The sequence below is a fragment of the Acartia tonsa genome, chromosome 11 (genome assembly GCF_053477335.1).
Source record: "Acartia tonsa isolate MP-2025a chromosome 11, ASM5347733v1, whole genome shotgun sequence".
Taxonomy (NCBI): Eukaryota; Metazoa; Arthropoda; class Copepoda; order Calanoida; family Acartiidae; genus Acartia; species Acartia tonsa.
In genome coordinates this window covers 7230798-7249850 of record NC_137270.1, presented here as the reverse complement: position 1 = coordinate 7249850, position 19053 = coordinate 7230798, and the positions used below count along the sequence as shown (strand labels likewise).

At 31.5% G+C, this 19053-nt stretch overlaps 1 protein-coding gene across 1 annotated transcript; it reads left to right on the top strand.

The window, feature by feature from the left end:
• The first annotated feature begins 207 nt into the window (after nt 1-207).
• On the top strand, nt 208-11134 carry LOC145331860 (dead end protein homolog 1-like). The gene is made up of 9 exons (XM_080176706.1): nt 208-258; nt 835-914; nt 1507-1578; nt 3936-4016; nt 8352-8378; nt 9308-9371; nt 9975-10078; nt 10397-10461; nt 11063-11134. The coding sequence occupies exons 1-7, from the start codon at nt 244-246 to the stop codon at nt 10032-10034; spliced, it is 399 nt and encodes a 132-aa protein (XP_080032832.1). The 5' UTR covers nt 208-243; the 3' UTR covers nt 10035-10078; nt 10397-10461; nt 11063-11134.
• Nucleotides 11135-19053: the final 7919 nt, after the last annotated feature.

Genomic DNA, 19053 nt, shown 5'->3' with positions numbered 1-19053 from the left:
AGAAATTTGACCTCTATCAGTTTTTTAATATGGTTAAAAAATGATAATCTAAATCTTAATTTTGGGGATGATGATCTTAAAGACGCTCTTACTGTTGGTGATGATGATCTAGATGGTATCCAAGTACATGATCGTTATGACTTTGCATGCATTCCACTCCTGTTGCATGAATGAACCAACCAATGAATGATATCCATTGTTAGATGCACACAAGTGAATGGCCAATTAATATTCTCAGATCCAATGGGTATTTATCAAGTAAGTATTTATCATTTTCCCTAAATCTTACTTTAATTTAAACATTTTGACATGACAATTAAGTCCGAATTGATTTTAACCTCCCCCAAAATAGTTATAAACCTTCCCAGAAAATATGAAAAGGTACCTTTTAACCTCCCCCAAAATAGTTATAAACCTTCCCAGAAAATATGAAAAGGTACCCTGTAAAAGAAAACCATATCGGTTCTGCGGTTAGCAAGATCCTTTGGTACAGACAGACATACATTAGGACAAATAAAGATCCTGCTACGTTATTAAGAGGACTAGTGGTTTCGCCCCTAGCCTCTAGGGGCTTTGCCTCAATATTGTATTTGAAAATCCAAATGAATCCATAGAGGCCTCTAGGGGCGTAGCTGCTAGAGTTAGAAATAAAAAAAAACAATTAAAGTGCACCTAGAGGGCTCTAGGGGACATGGCCGCTAGTGTAAATATAAAGTAAAATTGTTGAAACTTCTCATGTTAGTTTTCCTGGGTTGTTTGACCTGGCGTTTGATCTTAATTGACTGCATCCCCGCCCGTGTGAAGTAATTGCTGATTGTTATCTTCTTGTTTTAGGATGAAGTTGGAACAGAGATTTTTTGTTCCGGTTTATCAAAATTTATAAAAATTAGTGAACTTGTAAGAATTTTTGCCAGGTAAAAAATTTTACAGTATGACTCAAGCTTTTTTATTTTGGGAGAGGGGTGGTAAAAAATTTAAGGGTTGGGGAGTAATCTGTATTTGGGGGGTGAAACCTTATAAAATCATGTATCGTACCGCAGAATTATTTGTGAAATTATTGTTGCAACATTATGAAAATAAGCAATTTAATTTGGTCGTATTTTAAGCAATAATGTAAAAATAAAAAATTTCATTTAAAATACGATAAATAACTATTAGCTTTTCCCGCCCTGAAAAATTTTGATAAACTTTTTGCCCCTAGCTAAAATGTATTTAATTTATGCAAAATATTTTTTTGTGTATTGCAAAAATTGCGACCACACAATCATTGCAAAGTTTTTAAAATATGCAAAAAGTCCACTGCCCAAAATCAAAAGACCATATACTTCCACCAGAATAAAACAGTTCTGAACCATGATATACATAAATACAGGTTTTAGGTTTTTTTTATTTTCCCAATTATAAATAAAGCAAATAGTATATTTTGCCATCAGGTATTGTTCTATGAATTTGTAATGCTCTCGAGGGCATGAATTAAGTGCTTTAACAATTTAGCTTTTTTTCTAGGGTTGGTAAAATAGTTGTATTGAGGTTAATGATGAACTTCAGTGGTCTCTCAAAAGGATTCTGCTACGTCAGGTAATCTAAATTACTAATTAGGCCAAAGTTTTTTTTGTATCTTTATATGAAAGAAAACTAATTGCATGAAAACTAATCTTGTTCATTTTCAAGGTGTCCAAGCTTTAATATTTGGGGGGGGGGGTGTAATCTTTATATAAGATAGGCAAGGACGTCAAAGCTTATTTTATTTGGGGGAGGGGGGGGGGGGGTAAAAATGTAAACATTTGGCGTTGTTGTAGACCCAAAATTCATTTGGGGGTTATTCACCACTTTCCCAACTTTCCTTGGAGGTCCCTGTTCATTTTGCTTTCTTTGATAGATAGTCAGTGGCGTGCGAACCGAAGGGGGCATTTGGGGGCAATCGCCCCCCCCTAGCGACCAAAACGCCCCACCCTGCCCCCCCCTAGCTACCGCCCCCCCTGCCCCCCCCCCCCTAAATGTTGAAAAATGCCCCATTTTGCCCCCCCCCTGGTCGACAAAAATGCCCCTTTTTGCCCCCTACCCTATAAAAAGCAAAACTGTCCCAGTTTCCAAAAAAAAAGATCAAGAAATACTCAAAAAAAATTTTGGCACTTCGCGCCAAACAGACAGTTACTATTCCTTTAACCTTACCAAATTTTTTAATTAGTGTAGAAATTAGGTTATAATTTTCACTGAACATAACAAACCATGTAATAGAAAGTATTTAATTTTGTATAATATAAACTTTTTACCAATGAAATTTTGTACATCCCTAATGATGATACACAAAATTACCCCTTATATATATTACAATTAGTGGATGATATGTATGGAAACTCGACTTAATTAACCAACCAATCAAAATTTCATTAAAGTCCCCAAAGTTGTTGAGCCAATGAATAAGAAAATTTTATATGAAATATTGGGAACTAGTGTAATAAATAGCCCAAAAACCCCTCCCTCCCTGCATATTTGAAGATAAAAATTTGCGCTTCGCGCCCTTCCAAATGGTTTCTGCTTTTTATCACATTGTATATTTCTATAAAAACATGTGTAAACAACAAATATTTAATCAAAAAGTTATTTTATATAAAAAGAAACAACGTTGATATTTATCTAAATCTTTTTCTCAACACTGTATGTCTGTCTAAATGAATAACTATATATGATGTCATATTATTTTCAGGATAAGTTTATCATTTTTTTTGTGTACATACCCTTACAAAAAGATATGTTTTTTTTATGGCAATTTTCATTAAAAACCCTTAAAACTAACTACACTCTATATTCCTAACTTAATAAAATATGCCACTCTTGTTGTCTTTAATTGATTTTAGTTCAAAGGGGGAGTAAATATTCTTAGGTGCGCTTCACGCACCGCCCTTATAAATCATTGGAAACACCACTTAATCAAAAATTAACAGAGTTTTAAAGTGCCATTTAAAGAGGGTAGGATATGTTGATATAACTTTTTAACTTCTCTATAATTCACTATGGCTGTCAGTACGTAATGCTAAGGGGAAATGTGATTTTTTCAACTGCAATTAAAGATTTTTATTTTTTACATAATTCATTATATCTTTGGTTTTTATGGTATAATGAATTTTTTTTTTGGATTATAAGATTAAAAAAAAAAATTCTTGCTGTTTTGAGCATCCAGTATGTAATTTACTTTGACTGTCATCACACAACATACAGGAAAAAGGATTTGTAACTTTTTCTATCTAAAATATATATCTATTTCAACAGATGCTCTTTAAATCTACTTGTTTGTATTCTTATTAATGATTTTTTGTGCTTTGCTACTTAAAGATGTTGTCATCCTTTTTGTCATTCAATAAAGAAATATTTAAAATCAGTTTTACATATTAGGTTAATTTTTGGTAAATTATTTCCAAAATGAGTTTTTTTTATCCCCCCCCCAATAAAATTTTTTTAATGGGGTTATTCATCCTTCCTGCTGAGATTTTATAACATCCCCTTCCACCCATAAAAAATGTTTTGTGGGGGGGGGGGAGAAAGTTAAATTATCTTCTGTACTTTTTTTTCGAAGATGCTTTCTAGCTCCCTTTTCTTCGGTCATTGCAGGGTGGGGAGAAGGGATGGGGGAGAAGAGATGGGGGGGGGAAGAGATGGGGGATATAAATGGGAAATAGGGATGGGGGAAGGGATGGGAAAGAAGGGATAAGGACTAGAAGGCCCATAATCAAATAATCCCACCCCAAAAACGCCCTTATTTAAAATTAGTATATATAATCAAAATGCCCCCCCCTAAAGCAAAGTGCCCCCCCTGGGCACTTTGATTTAGGGGGGGGCAAAATTTTACAAAATCTTTAAAATGCCCCCCCCTAGACAAAGTGCTTCGCACGCCACTGTAGATAGTCTATAAAACGTTGTGAAATATAATAATTAAGGTATGAGACTGCTGCAATGGCACAGCATGCAGTAACCTGTTACAACAACAACCAGATTGGATTAACAGTGAAGATAAGCAGGTGAAAAAATCCGCTATCATTTTAAGAAAATCCGCGAGTCATTTAACATATTTAACAATAAATTATTATATTCATCTAAGGATAAATATATTATCATTATATATTTCTTGGGAGATAATAATGTAAAAAGTAAAAAAAAAGATAATCGATAAAATTTTCTTGGGGGAAGAATGATTTCAAATCACTGTTTTTTTTAAGGTTCGTGTGTGTTTGTGTTTAAAATGCATACTTGAGGATATTTATATTTTCCAGAATTAACCAATGATCTTTGTACAGAAAATAAACTTTAAGACGTATTATTTACCCTAGTCAATACTATTGGCGCACTTTTACGCAAATTATTTTTACGCTTTTTAAAAATTGAATTTAAGAGTATATAATCTAAAATAATAAAAATGCGTACTTGAGGATATTTATATTTTCCAGAATTAACCAATGATCTTTGTACAGAAAATAAACTTTAAGACATATTATTTACCCTAGTCAATACTATTAGCGCACTTTTACGCAAATTATTTTTACGCTTTTTAAAAATTGAATTTCACCCATTAGTGATGAACCGGCTTTTAACGCCCGGTTCCAGAAAATGCCGAAAAAAAACCGGTTCTCAGTTTCAGGATTGCATCATTCTCAGTATGAATCCCCCCTCTACTACCCTGGTTTTCATTTCCCCTGGAGCATGCAGTTTTGCTTACTTCCGTTTGCCGGTATAGCTCAACAAAATTTGAAAACCAAGAAAAAAGAGGTGATTTTAAAATACCCCTCCTAACTTTTTTGTTTATGAAGTAAAGTTAGTGATTTTTTTCGTGAAATTTAAAGTTTATTGGCAACTACATTCATTTGTGAATTCGTTTTATTCAAATTATTATTTTTTATATGATTTTTTTATCGTTTTTTTACATTCTATATTGGCCCGGCTCGGCCCAAGTAAAGATACCCGCCTTTTTTATTGCCCGGCTCGGTGCGAGTAAAGATACCTGTCCACATATAATATCAAAAGAAGGTGTATCAACTTTTTCACTTTTTATTTAAGATAGCTAGCCGGCTCTTTTAGTAAGTAGTAGATGTAAAATTTTTCATAGAATTCAGATATGCAATCGGTTTTTTTGTAGACCTCTTATTTTTTAAGTAATTTAAGTTTTAAAAAAAATAATTAAGTCGGTTTTAATGTACTAAAACGCAACAAAAGAAAAAAAGAAAATGGCCAGTATGAACAAAAATAGTAAGATCTTTAATTTGACACCTTATTTTTAAAATTCTGTTGAGTAATTATTGAAAAAATCAATTTTTTTAATCTTGGTTTAATAAAAACTTTAAACCTAAATATTTTATCAAACAGACATAAAAAATATCGGTTCATATATACCTTTAGAATCAGAAAAATATTACGAATCCATTCTAAGCGAAATTGAAAAAGTTTTAAAAAATTGTAATAAAAAATAAAAAAAATAAAAAGTTTATTTTAAGAATTGTAACTACTAAACTAGCCAATCACAAATCGCGAAAATTGACGAATCGCGAAGCTTAACCTATAAAGTTAACCAATAGAATTACCAAAAAAAGGAGAACGTTCATACAATATATACAATAGATACCACAATAAATATAGTGATATTACAGAACATGTAAAGAATGAAAAATTATGAACAAATATGCATCAGTCTGTTTATAAACTTCAAAACAATGCAGTTAAAAATACATTATTGTTTCTTGTGTTTAAAAAATATCTGCTACATTGCATTGTCTTTTGTTTAGGTTTTGTTCAGGTTTTATTCAAGCTAACCCTTTAAAGCCAAAAATTATGATTCTTAAAATAAACTTATATTTTTTATTTTAGTTTTTCAATTTTGCTTAGACTGGATTCGTATTATTTTTCTCATTCTAAAAGTATATATGAACACATACTTTTTATGCCTGTGAGAGGATATTTTTAATTTCAAAGTTTTGATTAATCCGAGGTTAACAAAATAGATTTTTTCAATAATTACTTAACAGAATTTTAAAAGTAAGGTGTCAAATTAAAGATCTTGCTATTTTTGTTCATACTGGCCATTTTCTTCTTTTATTTTGTTGCGTTTTAGTACCTTAAAACCGACTTAATTATTTTTTTTTTAAACTTAAATTACTTAAAAAATAAGAGGTCTACAAAAAAAACGATTGCATATCTGTATTCTATGAAAAATTTTACATCTACTACTTACTAAAAGAGCCGGATAGCTATCATAAATAAAAAGTGAAAAAGTTGATACAACTTCTTTTAAAACTTCTAGGAAACGGGCTTTTTTAACTGAAAAGGGTGGCACCTATAGCCAAACGCTAAATGTGATATAAATCGTTTTGTATCTTACTTGTAGCTCTATCAATTACATGAGGTTATGTAGTTTTCAATTGCGGATCGTATCGTAGTATTAGCTACTCTACAACTCACTTTGGACGTTCAAAAATTACATTTTTAATTTTTTGGGCCAAATAACCGGGTATTTAGGACAAAACCGGGCTTGAATGCCGGGGGAAAGCACCAAAAAACGCCAAAAACGGTTACCTATGCCGAACGGTTTCTTTACTCGCACCGAACCGGGTTTTATTGCAACTTTCCTGTGCACGCCACTAGAGCAAAACAAAAAAAATGGAATTCCGTTTTTACCATAACAAAGCTTCCCTGAAATTTTCAGCTCGATCGGTCCATAAAAGTGGCGCTCGGCACTAATGGGTTAAGAGTATATAATCTAAAATAATAAACATTTTAATTATCATTTAAGATGTGTGCCATTGTGATAGTCAATCAAACTTAAGCAAAATAGTCAAAAAAAAGTCTTGTAAAGGGCTAAAATAAAGTTTTGTCGTCAATCTGATTTATCATATGTTCAATTGAAACAGAAAATTGCAAAATCTACTTAAACTGTTTTTAACCTATTTTTAAAACGTATATAAAAAATATACTATGACACCAGTAGAATGAGACTGCAGAGCCTAAATTTTAATTAAGTCCCCAATAAATTTTATGGGGGGATTTAAATATTAATTTTTACTGTTGCCGTGATCATATTGACCGAAGCAAAAGGTCTTTTTTTGGGGTAAAATTCGTAGCTTTTAGAGTGTTTTGCTTCATAAATATTGTATTCTGGTATAGAGTAAAATTAGGCCAAATTAACATTAAATGACAACAAATGTTTATGCAATACAACAAATTTATTTTTGTCACATATAAAAATGTGTTATAAAATAAGATTATTCAAACTTATCTTTTAAAATAATTTTAAAAAGTGTGTATCTTTTATGTGTATGGTTTTCATTCTTTTCATTTTAATTAAATAAAAAATATTCAACTACATTGGAAATAAGTCACTTTGTGAAAACACTCGTTTTTTGAATTGTAAAGAATTATATAAAACAAGACTTCTTATTAGTTAGATTTTAGAATTATTTGTTTTATTGTAAATGTTAGATTTTTCAATGAAATTAATTGTTTTGAAAAAAAAATTATTTCCAATGAACAGAGTAATGTTTTTTTATTGTATCAATATAAAGTGAATTTTATAAAAATGTTCTGTAAGCCACAATATTACCCGAAGTAAAAAAAGAGCTTTTGCTCCGGTCAAAATGATTACAGCAACACTAAAAATTAATTTTTAAATCCCCCCAAAAAAGTTTATTGGGGACTTAATTCAAATTTGGGCTCTGCAGTCTGATTCTATAGGTGTCCTAGTATATTTTTGACCCCCCATTCAAAAATAGGTTAAAAACAGTTTAAGGATTTTTTTGAATTTTTAAATTTGGCATAGATATTCTAAAAGTATGAAATGGCACCTTTCATATAAGCTCATATCATATCGAACCTATATTCGCCCTTTAACAGTTACAAAGATGCCATGAAAGGAAACAAAATTTAAATGTTTTATGAATTAGTGATATTCATATTTAAGATACATTGGAATCATATGGGGAAATGTAATTTTTGGGTGTTATTAGATATAGCAGATTTATAAAGAATCATCCAATCAATGAGCATCTACTCTATAACTCACTTCTTAGCTGCTAGCAAAGATAACTGAATTAGTTGCAAATCTTCTGTTTATAAAATAACATGTTTATCAACAAAAACATACAAGTCAAATGACACTCGTATTCATTCGAATCCGGTTGATAGGAACCGGTTGTCATCCATACAAAAAAACTTTGGCACCTCAGGGCTAAAAAAAATAGTTTTAATCTTTTTATTGTACATTCTATATCCGCGGAAAGCTGTTTATAATACAATGCAAGAAAAAACTATTATTGAATTGTTTGATATTTGAATTATGCTACTTTTGTGTTTCATCCTTTATTTTATTTCAGGGACAACAAAGCTCTCTGCATCAAAAGGTAACTTTTTTTCCAGCATGGCTTTGAAACCCATTAATATCCAGCAGATAAGAACCGGTTCTCAGCTATACTGAAAAATCATGTATCGTATCATATTATATCTAGTTTTCACTTTTAAATCCACGGAAATCTGTTTATAATACACTGTAAAAAAAATTTTTATTTAGTATCAATTGATACGATGGGGTTGTATTATACCTGGAACAGTAAGTGTGCTGTATTAACAAAATGAATATATAACACCATGTAGTACTATATACCGTAATAACTATTACTATACAGAGATATTACGTTTTTAGTATCAATTCTTACCCCACAGAGTAACAAAAATCAAGAACCAGAGTATTAAAAACTTCCTTCTAGTGTATTGAATTTTGTTCCATAGAGAGTATTAGATAATACTATAAAATGCACATTCTTTATTTAGTAATACATATTACTCCATAGAACACTAAGTAATACTCAATACAGTATTGGAATCTTTCTTATATCGTAATGAGGTTTTTTTGCTAGAACATATGGGATGATGCTATACAGTAATGAAATGAATATATAGTATTATCTGATGCTAAATTTTTTTTTATTTTTAACAGTGTACGACGCGATAAATTAGTTTAATTTGTATTATTAGATCCATATTGAACACTTTTATTTTTTGCGGAAAGCTGTTTATAATAAATGATAAATCAGATAAATTTTTTCTTGGTATAACATTTGGGACATCTAACACAGTTGTCCCTAAAAATAAGCTTTCTCAGTTTAATTTGTTTGTAATTTATCATATATTGATGATATAAGGATGATTGCTTGTCTGTCTCAATAAAGTTAGCAAGACATAGATGATTTTTTCCCATTTACCAAATAAAATATAGCCTGCTCTTTTCTTTGTATCTGGTTTGCAGTTTGTAATATTTATTTTTTCTATTTAGTTCCAGCAGGTCAGAAATTTCTGACCTCATTGGGTTTTTGCGTGGAGATACTTCCATAAAAAAGGTAAAACTATGAATATCATTTATTTAACAACAATTGATCTGAGCCCAAACCAAACTTTTTAAAATAGGTTTTAAACAGTGAAATTTCCACCTCACCTTTTTTCCAGAGGGCCAACCCCTGCCAAATATCCTCCAATTCTGACCTTGACCAAAACTACTTTTAGTAGATATTCCATGGCATACATAATGATATTAACAGATCAATAGCCATTAAAGCATTGTCAAAAATAACTGCTGTGTTTATTGTAATAACTAGCATTTACGCCCCTAGAGGCCTCCAGGGGCCCTGGAGGTGGGGCATGGGAAAGTTACCCCACCCCCTATTCACTTTAAGTTTTAGTTTTAAAAAGAAAAACTTTTAGCACTCTGTAATGGCACCGCCTAGCTGGACTTTTCTCTTGGTTTTTCTTATCTATCTTTTCTATTGGCAAATTTCTTGGAAGGGCGTTAGTACCCTCCCCCAAATTAGCTTTAAACCTTACCAGGACCTATCAGAAGCTACACTGTAGAGGAAAATTATATCAGTTGAGCAGATAGCGATATCCTTCGGTACAGACAGACTCGCAGACAAGTTTTCTTTATTACAAAGATTGTAATATTTTAGTTGGAGTTATACCAGCTTATCACCAACTTTGATTATTGCCTCTGTATTTGGTACTCATAATGATGCTGCTTTGGGTAGAAAAAGGCTGAATCGGAGGTTTAAAAGTAAGTTATGAATTATAAATATTTTGCGGCCATGATGAATTCTTGAATTAATATATAAATAAATCCTAGATATTTATGAATATTGTTTTGTCTATTTCTACTTTTTAACAATAAAACTTTGCGTTATCCTCTTAGATATATTTTTTTCAATTTTGAAATTTTCTATAACTATATAAAGAGAGTTAGCTTTCAACTTTTTGTGAAAATTAAACTTTGAAAATATCATTGGCACAATTTATCGGTATATTCTTTAATCTAACTATTTATATTGCTTGTTATTCTTATGATATTTATGGACCTAATCATTTTATTTTTCAGGTGATATCTTCAAATGGAAACAAGATTTTGAAGACGCTACATGGGTGCTACTATGGAGCAGCCAGGTAGGACAAATTATACAGTAAAGCATGCATAATAATAGAAAAACATGAAATATTTTTGTAGGTTATGTAAATGTTAATGATTGCCCCGCAGGTTAAGGAAAGAGGCCACGTAAGGGTAGAGCCCCCTAATGATAGTAGAAAAGCTACTGTGAAAATACTACGAAACCCGCTACTTCGTATTCTTTCCATGATCCGAAATATCTGCCTTTAGTTGTATATCGTGTAGAAAAAAAGTTTATCTGCCGTTTTCCTTCCATGGCAAAAAAATAAAAACCCTCCTACAGTTTTTATTAATTCAGGGAGGCTTGTTTCTCTTTTGAGTGGGTGGTTGGTAACTTATTTAGAGGCGCTTTGCACACCCCCCTTGCAAACCCTTGCTAAAAAGCTGCTTAAAAGCAGTCCAACCGCTTAGGATATATTATCTATTCTATCTTTCATAGGAGCCGAGAAAATCACGTTTCCCACAAAACGTTTCAGACGGACGGACGGACGGACGGACGGACATTTCAACCAAGTTACAAAAATTGAGATAGCTATGATAATAAACGGATCTTAATAGCATAATATTCTGTTTTTCATAACAAAGGAGTTAAAAATTAAGGGTGAACCTGTGGCTACCAGGGCAGCTGTTAGCTGGGCCCCGCAGATGTCCAGCTCAAGACCTACCACACAGCCACAAATGATTCATATGTCATTAGGTTAGTATCCACTAAATCTTCTACATAAAATGAAATAGCAGCTAAAAAAGCTAACACTCGAAAAAATGTTTACAGGTTACAATACCTATTCTTTTTTTCATGTTGTATGGAAATTTTTTAATATTAAATACCTGCTAGCTTATTATTACTGCGCTTCTAATTTAAAGAAGGTGTATTAACTTTTATTTTTATAGCTAGCCGGTGCTTTTAGTAAGTAGTAGATGTAAAAATTTCCATAGAATTCAGATATGCAATCGGTTTTTTTGTAGACCTCTTTTTTTTAAGTAATTTAAGTTTTTTTAAAAACAAAATTAAGTCGTTTTTAAGGTACTAAAACGCACCAAAATAAAAATAAAAATGCCAGTATGAACAAAAATAGTAAGATCTTTAATTTGACACCTTACTTTTTAAATTCTGTTGAGAAATTATTGAAAAAAATAGATTTTTTAAATCTTGGTTTAATCAAAACTTTAAACAAAAATATACTCTACCACAGGCATAAAAAAATATGGGTTCGTGTATACTTTTAGAATCAGAAAAATATTACAAATCCATTGTAAGCAAAATTGAAAAAAAGTAAAAAAAAATTAAAAATCAAAATGGCCTAGCATATTATTTTGTACAGGCAACACTATTTTTACCCGCTCTTTACCCCCTTCCCATTTTTACCCCCAAAACAAGGTTTAAGATGGTTGCCTGTATAATATGTAATATAATATAATAGTTTCATTTAATTTCTTTTATTGTAGTTTATTTACTATTTTGTAAACTTTTTATTTCAATTTTGCTTAGAATCGATTTGTAATATTTTTCTGATTCTAAAAGTATATATGAACCCAATATTTTTATGCCTGTGGTAGAATATATTTATGTTTAAAGTTTTGATTAAACCGAGTTTCAAAAAATCGATTTTTAAAAAAATTACTCAACAGAATTTAAAAAGTAAGGTGTCAAATTAAAGATCTTACTACTTTTGTTCATACTGGTATTTTTTTTTGCGTTTTAGTACCTTAAAACCGACTTAATTATTTTTTAAAAAAACTTAAATTACTTCAAAAATAAGAGGTCTACAAAAAAAACCGATTGCATATCTGAATTCTCTGGAAAATTTTACATCTACTACTTACTAAAAGCACCGGCTAGCTATAAAAATAAAAGTTAAGACACCTTCTTTAAAGAAAACTATTATCAAATGTTCTCAGGGTGTGCTAGGAGACAGTAAAGAAATCTCGGCAAGTCAACCAGCGTCTCTGTTCAGAGTCCAAAGAAGATTCTATAATATTTTATATTTTTTTCATACATAATTAATTTTTTAGTAGCGAAGCTACTCTATAATTCACTTTGTCCGTCCGTCAGTCCGTCCGTCCGTCTGTAACGCTCTGGGGGAAATGGGATTTACTCAGCTCCTATAAAAGATAGAATGCTGAAATTTTTTGACAACATTCCCATCATCAAGGAGCACAATTAAGTATAAAACATCGATGGCGGTAGGACCGCTTTTTAGCAGGTTTTAGGCTATTTTTGTATTTTTCACATTTTTCTCAATATCTTCTGTGTATATGGTGCGATTTTCAAAATTTTTTCAGTTATAGATATCTAAATTAAATTTTCAGTCCTTTAAAGAAACCAACTATAACGGTCAGACTGCCTTTAAGCAGGTTTTGGGCTATTTTTGTACTTTTCACATTTTTCTCCATACCTTTGGTGTTTATGGTCCGATTTCCAAAATTTTTTAGTTATAGATATCAAAATTAAATTTCCTGTCCTTTTAAGAAAACAACTTTGACGGTCAGACTGTCTTTCAGCAGGTTTTAGGCTATTTCTTTTTATTTTTCACATTTTTCTCCATATCTTTGGTGTTTATGGTACTATTTTCAAAATTTTTTTTAGTTATAGATATCAAAATTAAATTTTCTGTCCTTTTAATAAACCAACTATGACGGTCAGGCTTCCTTTTTGCAGGTTTTGGGCTATTTTTAAATTTTTCATTAGTTGGTTGCATACAGTATTGTCATAATCAATAGAAAACATTTAAAATTATATAGACGGTGTACCTATAATTATTCATTTTATTAAATCATCTATATATAATAATTTTTTAATCATTATTTATTTTTAGTAGCGAAGCTATTTTATAATTTGAAATGTCCGTCTGTCCGTCTTAGTTTGGGGGAAACGTGATTTTCTCGGCTCCTATAAAAGAGAAAAGGCTGAAATTTTTTTGACAACATTCCCATTATCAAGGAGCACAATTAACTATAAAACATCAATGGCGATAGGACCGCTTTTTAGCAGGTTTTAGGCTATTTTTGTATTTTTCTCCATATCTTTGGTGTTTATGGTCCAATTTCCAAATTTTTTTCAGTTATAGAACCAAAATTAAATTTCCTGTCGTTTCAAGAAAACATTTATGACGGTCAGGCTGCCTTTAAGCAGGTTTTTGGCTATTTTTGTATTTTTCACATTTTTCTCCATACCTTTGGTGTTTATGGCCCAATTTCTTAAGTTTTTCAGTTATCGATATCAAAATTAAATTTCCTGTCGTTTCAAGAACACATCAATGGCGGTCAGACTGCCTTTTTGCAGTTTTTTTTTGCTATTTTTAAATTTTCTACATTTTTCCTCATATCATTGGTGTTTATGGTCCGTTTTTTTTTAATTTTGTAGTTGTTCTGAGCATCGAGTATGTAATTTACTTTGACCGTCAGTCTGTTAGTCATAGTACTGAAATATAAATAAGTATTAAGAAATTAAAAACAAATGTTGAAAAGGTTTCGTGATTTTTGCCTAATATGTATGCTTTTGTCAAATAATATTTAAATTCTTATTTAATTGTTTATGCTTCGCTACTTATGGATGTTGTCATCCTTGTTTGAATGTAAATAAATAATCGAGTTATTATTAATTTATAATGCTTGGAAAAAGAGAATAACTATTAAATTCAGTGTTTCGGAGCCGGAAGCCGTGGAGTCGCCATATTTTGCCGGAGCCGTAATTTTCGTTAAAAACGGCTCCGGCTCCGGACTAAATAAATAAAGAGATTTTTTACAAATTATTATTTGGTAACTCTGTTTTGTCATGTGCAAATGCCCTTTTTAAGTTTTTCAAGTTCATTTTTTATCCATTTTAAAACCTTCAAAAGTAAAAAAAAAAATATTTTTTATGGGGGAAAAAAATATGTCGAGTTTTTCTTGATTTTAGGCCGGAGCTGGAGCCGGATCCGGAGCCGTATTTCCAGATACGGCTCCGCGGAGTCGGAGCCGCACCAAAATCAAACGGCTCCGGAACGCTTATTAAATTTATCGCATTGTATTATAAACAGCTTTCTGCGAATATTAAAATGAAAAAATATAATATTTAAACCAGTTGTGTTTATCCCAAAGAGCAGAATGTCCATGCTAACAAAACTGGTAAGATTTTATTTTAATATTCATGGAAAAATGTCTGTAAAAAGATGCCTAACATGACTTTTCGTTATGGCCTAGAACCGGTTCTAATCCAGTGGATATTAATCGGGTTAAAAGCCATACTGAAAATTTTATTTTATGTATATTGTCATTACTTCCAAAATATTATATTATTTAAAAGTTAAAACTGAAAGTTCTAGGGCTCGTCAGCCGCTACTAACCAAATTTCAACACGAATGTATATCGTACAGGGGCGTCCAAGCTTTTTTATTTTTACGGGGGTTAAATGGGGGTTTTTAAACGTTAGAGGGGGTAATCTAATGCTTTTATTTCAATTATTAAGGGGGTGGGGGGTGGAATATGTGGTTTTAAAGTTTAAGGGGTGTAAACACCCCTTTACACCCACCCTTGAACGTCTATGATGGCATATTTGGGTCAGGTTTAGACTATTAAAGGTTAATTTCCCTGAGGCTTATTGGAGGCTGAGGCGCGGCTGCCGAACCCTGGAAAAATTCTTACAACTACTTTTGCCCTGTAACATTACTTTTATAATTAAAACATAATCTTTAATTCATATTCTATTGTTTATTTTTCTTAATTTCAAAGATTTTGCGGATACAACTCATACGGAAGTAATGGCACACCTATATTTATGTCGTTTCTATTATTTTACAATTATTTATGTGCATCAATAGATATTTATCAAATCATATTATATGTTATAGACAGCTTTCCTAGGATTAAAACCAGCTTTGTTAGACCCAAGGGGACGAAGGCCCATCCCAGGCTATCAAAACTGGTATTAATTTTATGATTTTTATTTTAATATTTGTGAAAAATTGTAGGGGGACAAAGTCACTCTTTTCTTTTCCACTTCTCCTCTTATCTCCCTCATTTTTATGACGTCATGTGTCTGATTTTTGAGTGACTTTGTCCTCCCACGAAATATTGTTTGTAATACCAATCTATACATGATTTTTTAGTAGGGCTGAGAACCGGTTCTAATCCAGCGGATATTAATCGGTTTCCAAGCTATACTGGAAAAAACGTAAATGCTGTTTAATAGAATAGAATGCTTTGTACAATAAGATGTTTTTTTTTTGAAAATTTAATATCTAGATTGGGATGGTAGTTCTTTTGTGAGGTACAACATCAACTGAAACGCCAAAATAGACATGTTTGGATCATTTAAATCAGAATATTTTTTAATTACTTTTATTTTTAGTTGGCACAATAAATTGAGGGTCATGTGCAAATAAGAGGGAATTTTTTTGTATAAATAAATTTGTCTCAAATGTTTCAAAATATTGCGAGAAGAAGAAAAAATTTGGCGGGAAACTGCGGTTTTCCGCGGGAGAAGCTATTCCGCCGCCGTTGGTTCACAGTTCCAAAATGTACCTCATCAAAGCAACTTCCATTTCATATATCTCTTTAGTGTATCGCTAATTTCCTTCAAAGTTACTGTTGATCGCTGACCCCCCCCCCCCCCAAAAAAAAAAAAAAAATACTTTGGGAATACATAGGATTATGTGGAAAGAAGTTTTATTTCCCAATGTGTATAAACCCTACAAGGGACCCAAACCCTGTGTTGCCTAACTCTGCAGGGATACCTAGATCCATTGTAACCTAACTTAACCTGTCCTAAAGTAATAAACGAATCTATAAATTCTAGCCACCCCCCCTCTCGTCATTTTATTAAAAGAACGTGGGGGGGGGGGGTCATTGTTCTATAGGCATTGAAGGGAATACTCCTAATTTAATGAACAAAAATGTATATATATTTATTCAAAATAATGTATCCATATATAAACAAAAATAATTATCCATATATAAACAAAAATAATGTATCCATATATATTCAAAAATAATGTATCATAACTTATATATAATCAAACATATACCAAATAAAATTAAACCAAAAATACAATATTTTCTCAGACCGTTGAATGTCTGCTCTATAACTAAATATATCCGTCTACACCGTTACAGTTTAGACTTGATTTAAGAGTGCATGAGTAGTTTTTTCGGCTTTTATTTATGAAATTAGCTACTGAAAGAACTTCTCAAAAATTCTCTGATAAATTAAAATTTACTGAATATCTGTCTTTTTCAACAGCGTGTTACTTGCAAAAAAATTAAAGAAAGGTTAAGATTGTTTTTTTTTGTAATTCCTTTCAGCTACGCTACTCATGAATGCATAAGTTGCACTGCTACTTTATAATAAGAGTATGTTCGTTCTTCAAAATAACTAAATTCCTTACTGGATTACCAATCAATTCGGGCAAGACTGCTGAGTCTCTAACGTCAGGTCCAACAACCAAGGATAACTCCTTTTCTGTTCAGACAACCAACTCTTATTGCACAACCTTTGTCTGGAAGTCCAAACTGCGCATTATAATGTTTTGAGCCAAGACATCCCTCTACTCTAACTATTATTGTTGTGTACCTGACATAGCAGCAGTAGAAACCATATTTGTTGAGGTATGAGGTAGTGTTATGCCAATATTCGAACCTATCACCTCCCCGACGACGAGCGAATGCGCCCTGTGCGCAGATCTTAAGCTGAGGCGGCTTTGAGGAAGAATCAGCCACCCGCACTATTCTTGGTGTTTTTGAAAGCCAATTTTTAAAAGCGAAGCTTTTCTATAATTAGGGTCGGTCCGTCCGTCCGTCCGTCACAAACGGATAGCTTTTTTAATTTATTTAAACAGGTTAGAATTGTCCTATCGATTCCAAACTTTGCATGATGATTTCTGTAGTAGTTAGGTACAATTTAGAAAGCATAGCAACTCTATAATCATTACAAGAATGTCCGTACGTCCATTTTAAACATGTTGATTTTTTTTACTTTTTTAACAACAAATTTTTATATGATCTAATCATCCGATTGATCTGATTTTTGATATGTTGATTCCTGGGACAACAAAGTATAATGTAAGTATGTCCATAAACATTATCCTGTATCAAGCAGTTTTTCAACAAATTTACTCACAATTTTGCTTCGACTCTTATACATTTATATTCTGATTATTCAGTTCTGACACTATATAAGTGTTAATGTTCGTTTGTCCTACCGTTTCAGTGCTTCGCTTTTATGGATGTTGTCATCCTTGTTTTTTTATACTTAGGGTTGGTCCATTCATCACACACAGTTAGCTTTTTTTCCGATAATTTAAACAGGTTCGAGTTCCAAACTTTGCATGGTGTTTCCTGTAGTGGTTAGGTATGATTTAGAAGGCGTAGCAACTCTATAATCGTTATGTACGTCCATTTTAAACATGTTGATATTTTAACTTTTTTAACAACAAATTTTTATGTGATAAAATAGTCCGATAGATCTGATTTTTGGAATACTGTATTACTGATTCCTAGGACAACAAAGTACAATCTTATAAGGGAGGCATCTCTATAATAAAGTCCTTAAATGTAAGTATGTCCTATATAAATATATCCTGTATTTAATATTTTTCAACAAATTTACTTACAATTTTGATTCGACTTTTGTACATTTATATTTTGATTATTCAGTTCTGACAATCTACAAATTTAATGTTCGTTTGTCCTCCCGTTTAAGAGCTTCGCTTTTATAGATGTTATCATCCTTGTTTTTATACGAAATAAAAGATTTTTGTTATTGCTGTCATAGACGTCCTTGATTGCTGTGCTTCTTCTGTCCTTGCGTTTTATCTTTAATTGTAATGTAATGTTATCATGTTTTATAATAAAATGAGTTTATACACAAAACAGTGAAGACTTTAAATTGATAACGATAAAATATTAGTTCTATAGTTATTTTAAGGGTCGGCCTACCATTTTAATTGTTTTTCAGTAAATTGGTTTCGAAACTGATTAATGTCATCTGGATTAGAACCGGTTCTAATCATGTATAGCATCGTATTATTGATAACTTTCCGCGAATATTAATATAAAAATAATAAAATTAATACCAGTTTTGTGAGCCCGGGTCTTTGGCCCATCGAGCTAACAAAGCTGGTTTATATCTTATAATTTTTCATTTTAATATCCACGGGAAGCTGTTTATAATACAATGCGACAAACATTAAATGTATTTAGTTTTAACCTTTTCTATCAATTCAATTTTAATAGAATTTTGATGGTGTTATCTCAACCCCCCCCCCCCCCCCTTCTTAGTTTCTATAAGAATTTTCGCTGAAAAGAAAATATGCCATTTGCAATCAGTATTTCAACAAAAACTATCTAAATGGTGCATTAATAGAAATAGGAGAGAAGAACTATAGTGTGAACCCCTTTTTCGTAAATCTGACAAAGGAACTCCTCCAGCTGACAAAAAACTTTAAAATATATAATTTCTAGAAAGCTAACTTTATATTAAGAAATTCAACAATTCATAGCTAACTTATTAAAGGATTTGTAATATGCTTTACACTATACTAGAAAATAAATTTTAACACGATATAATTTACGTGAGAAAAGCTTTATCTTAAAGGACGCCTGCAAGAAATACC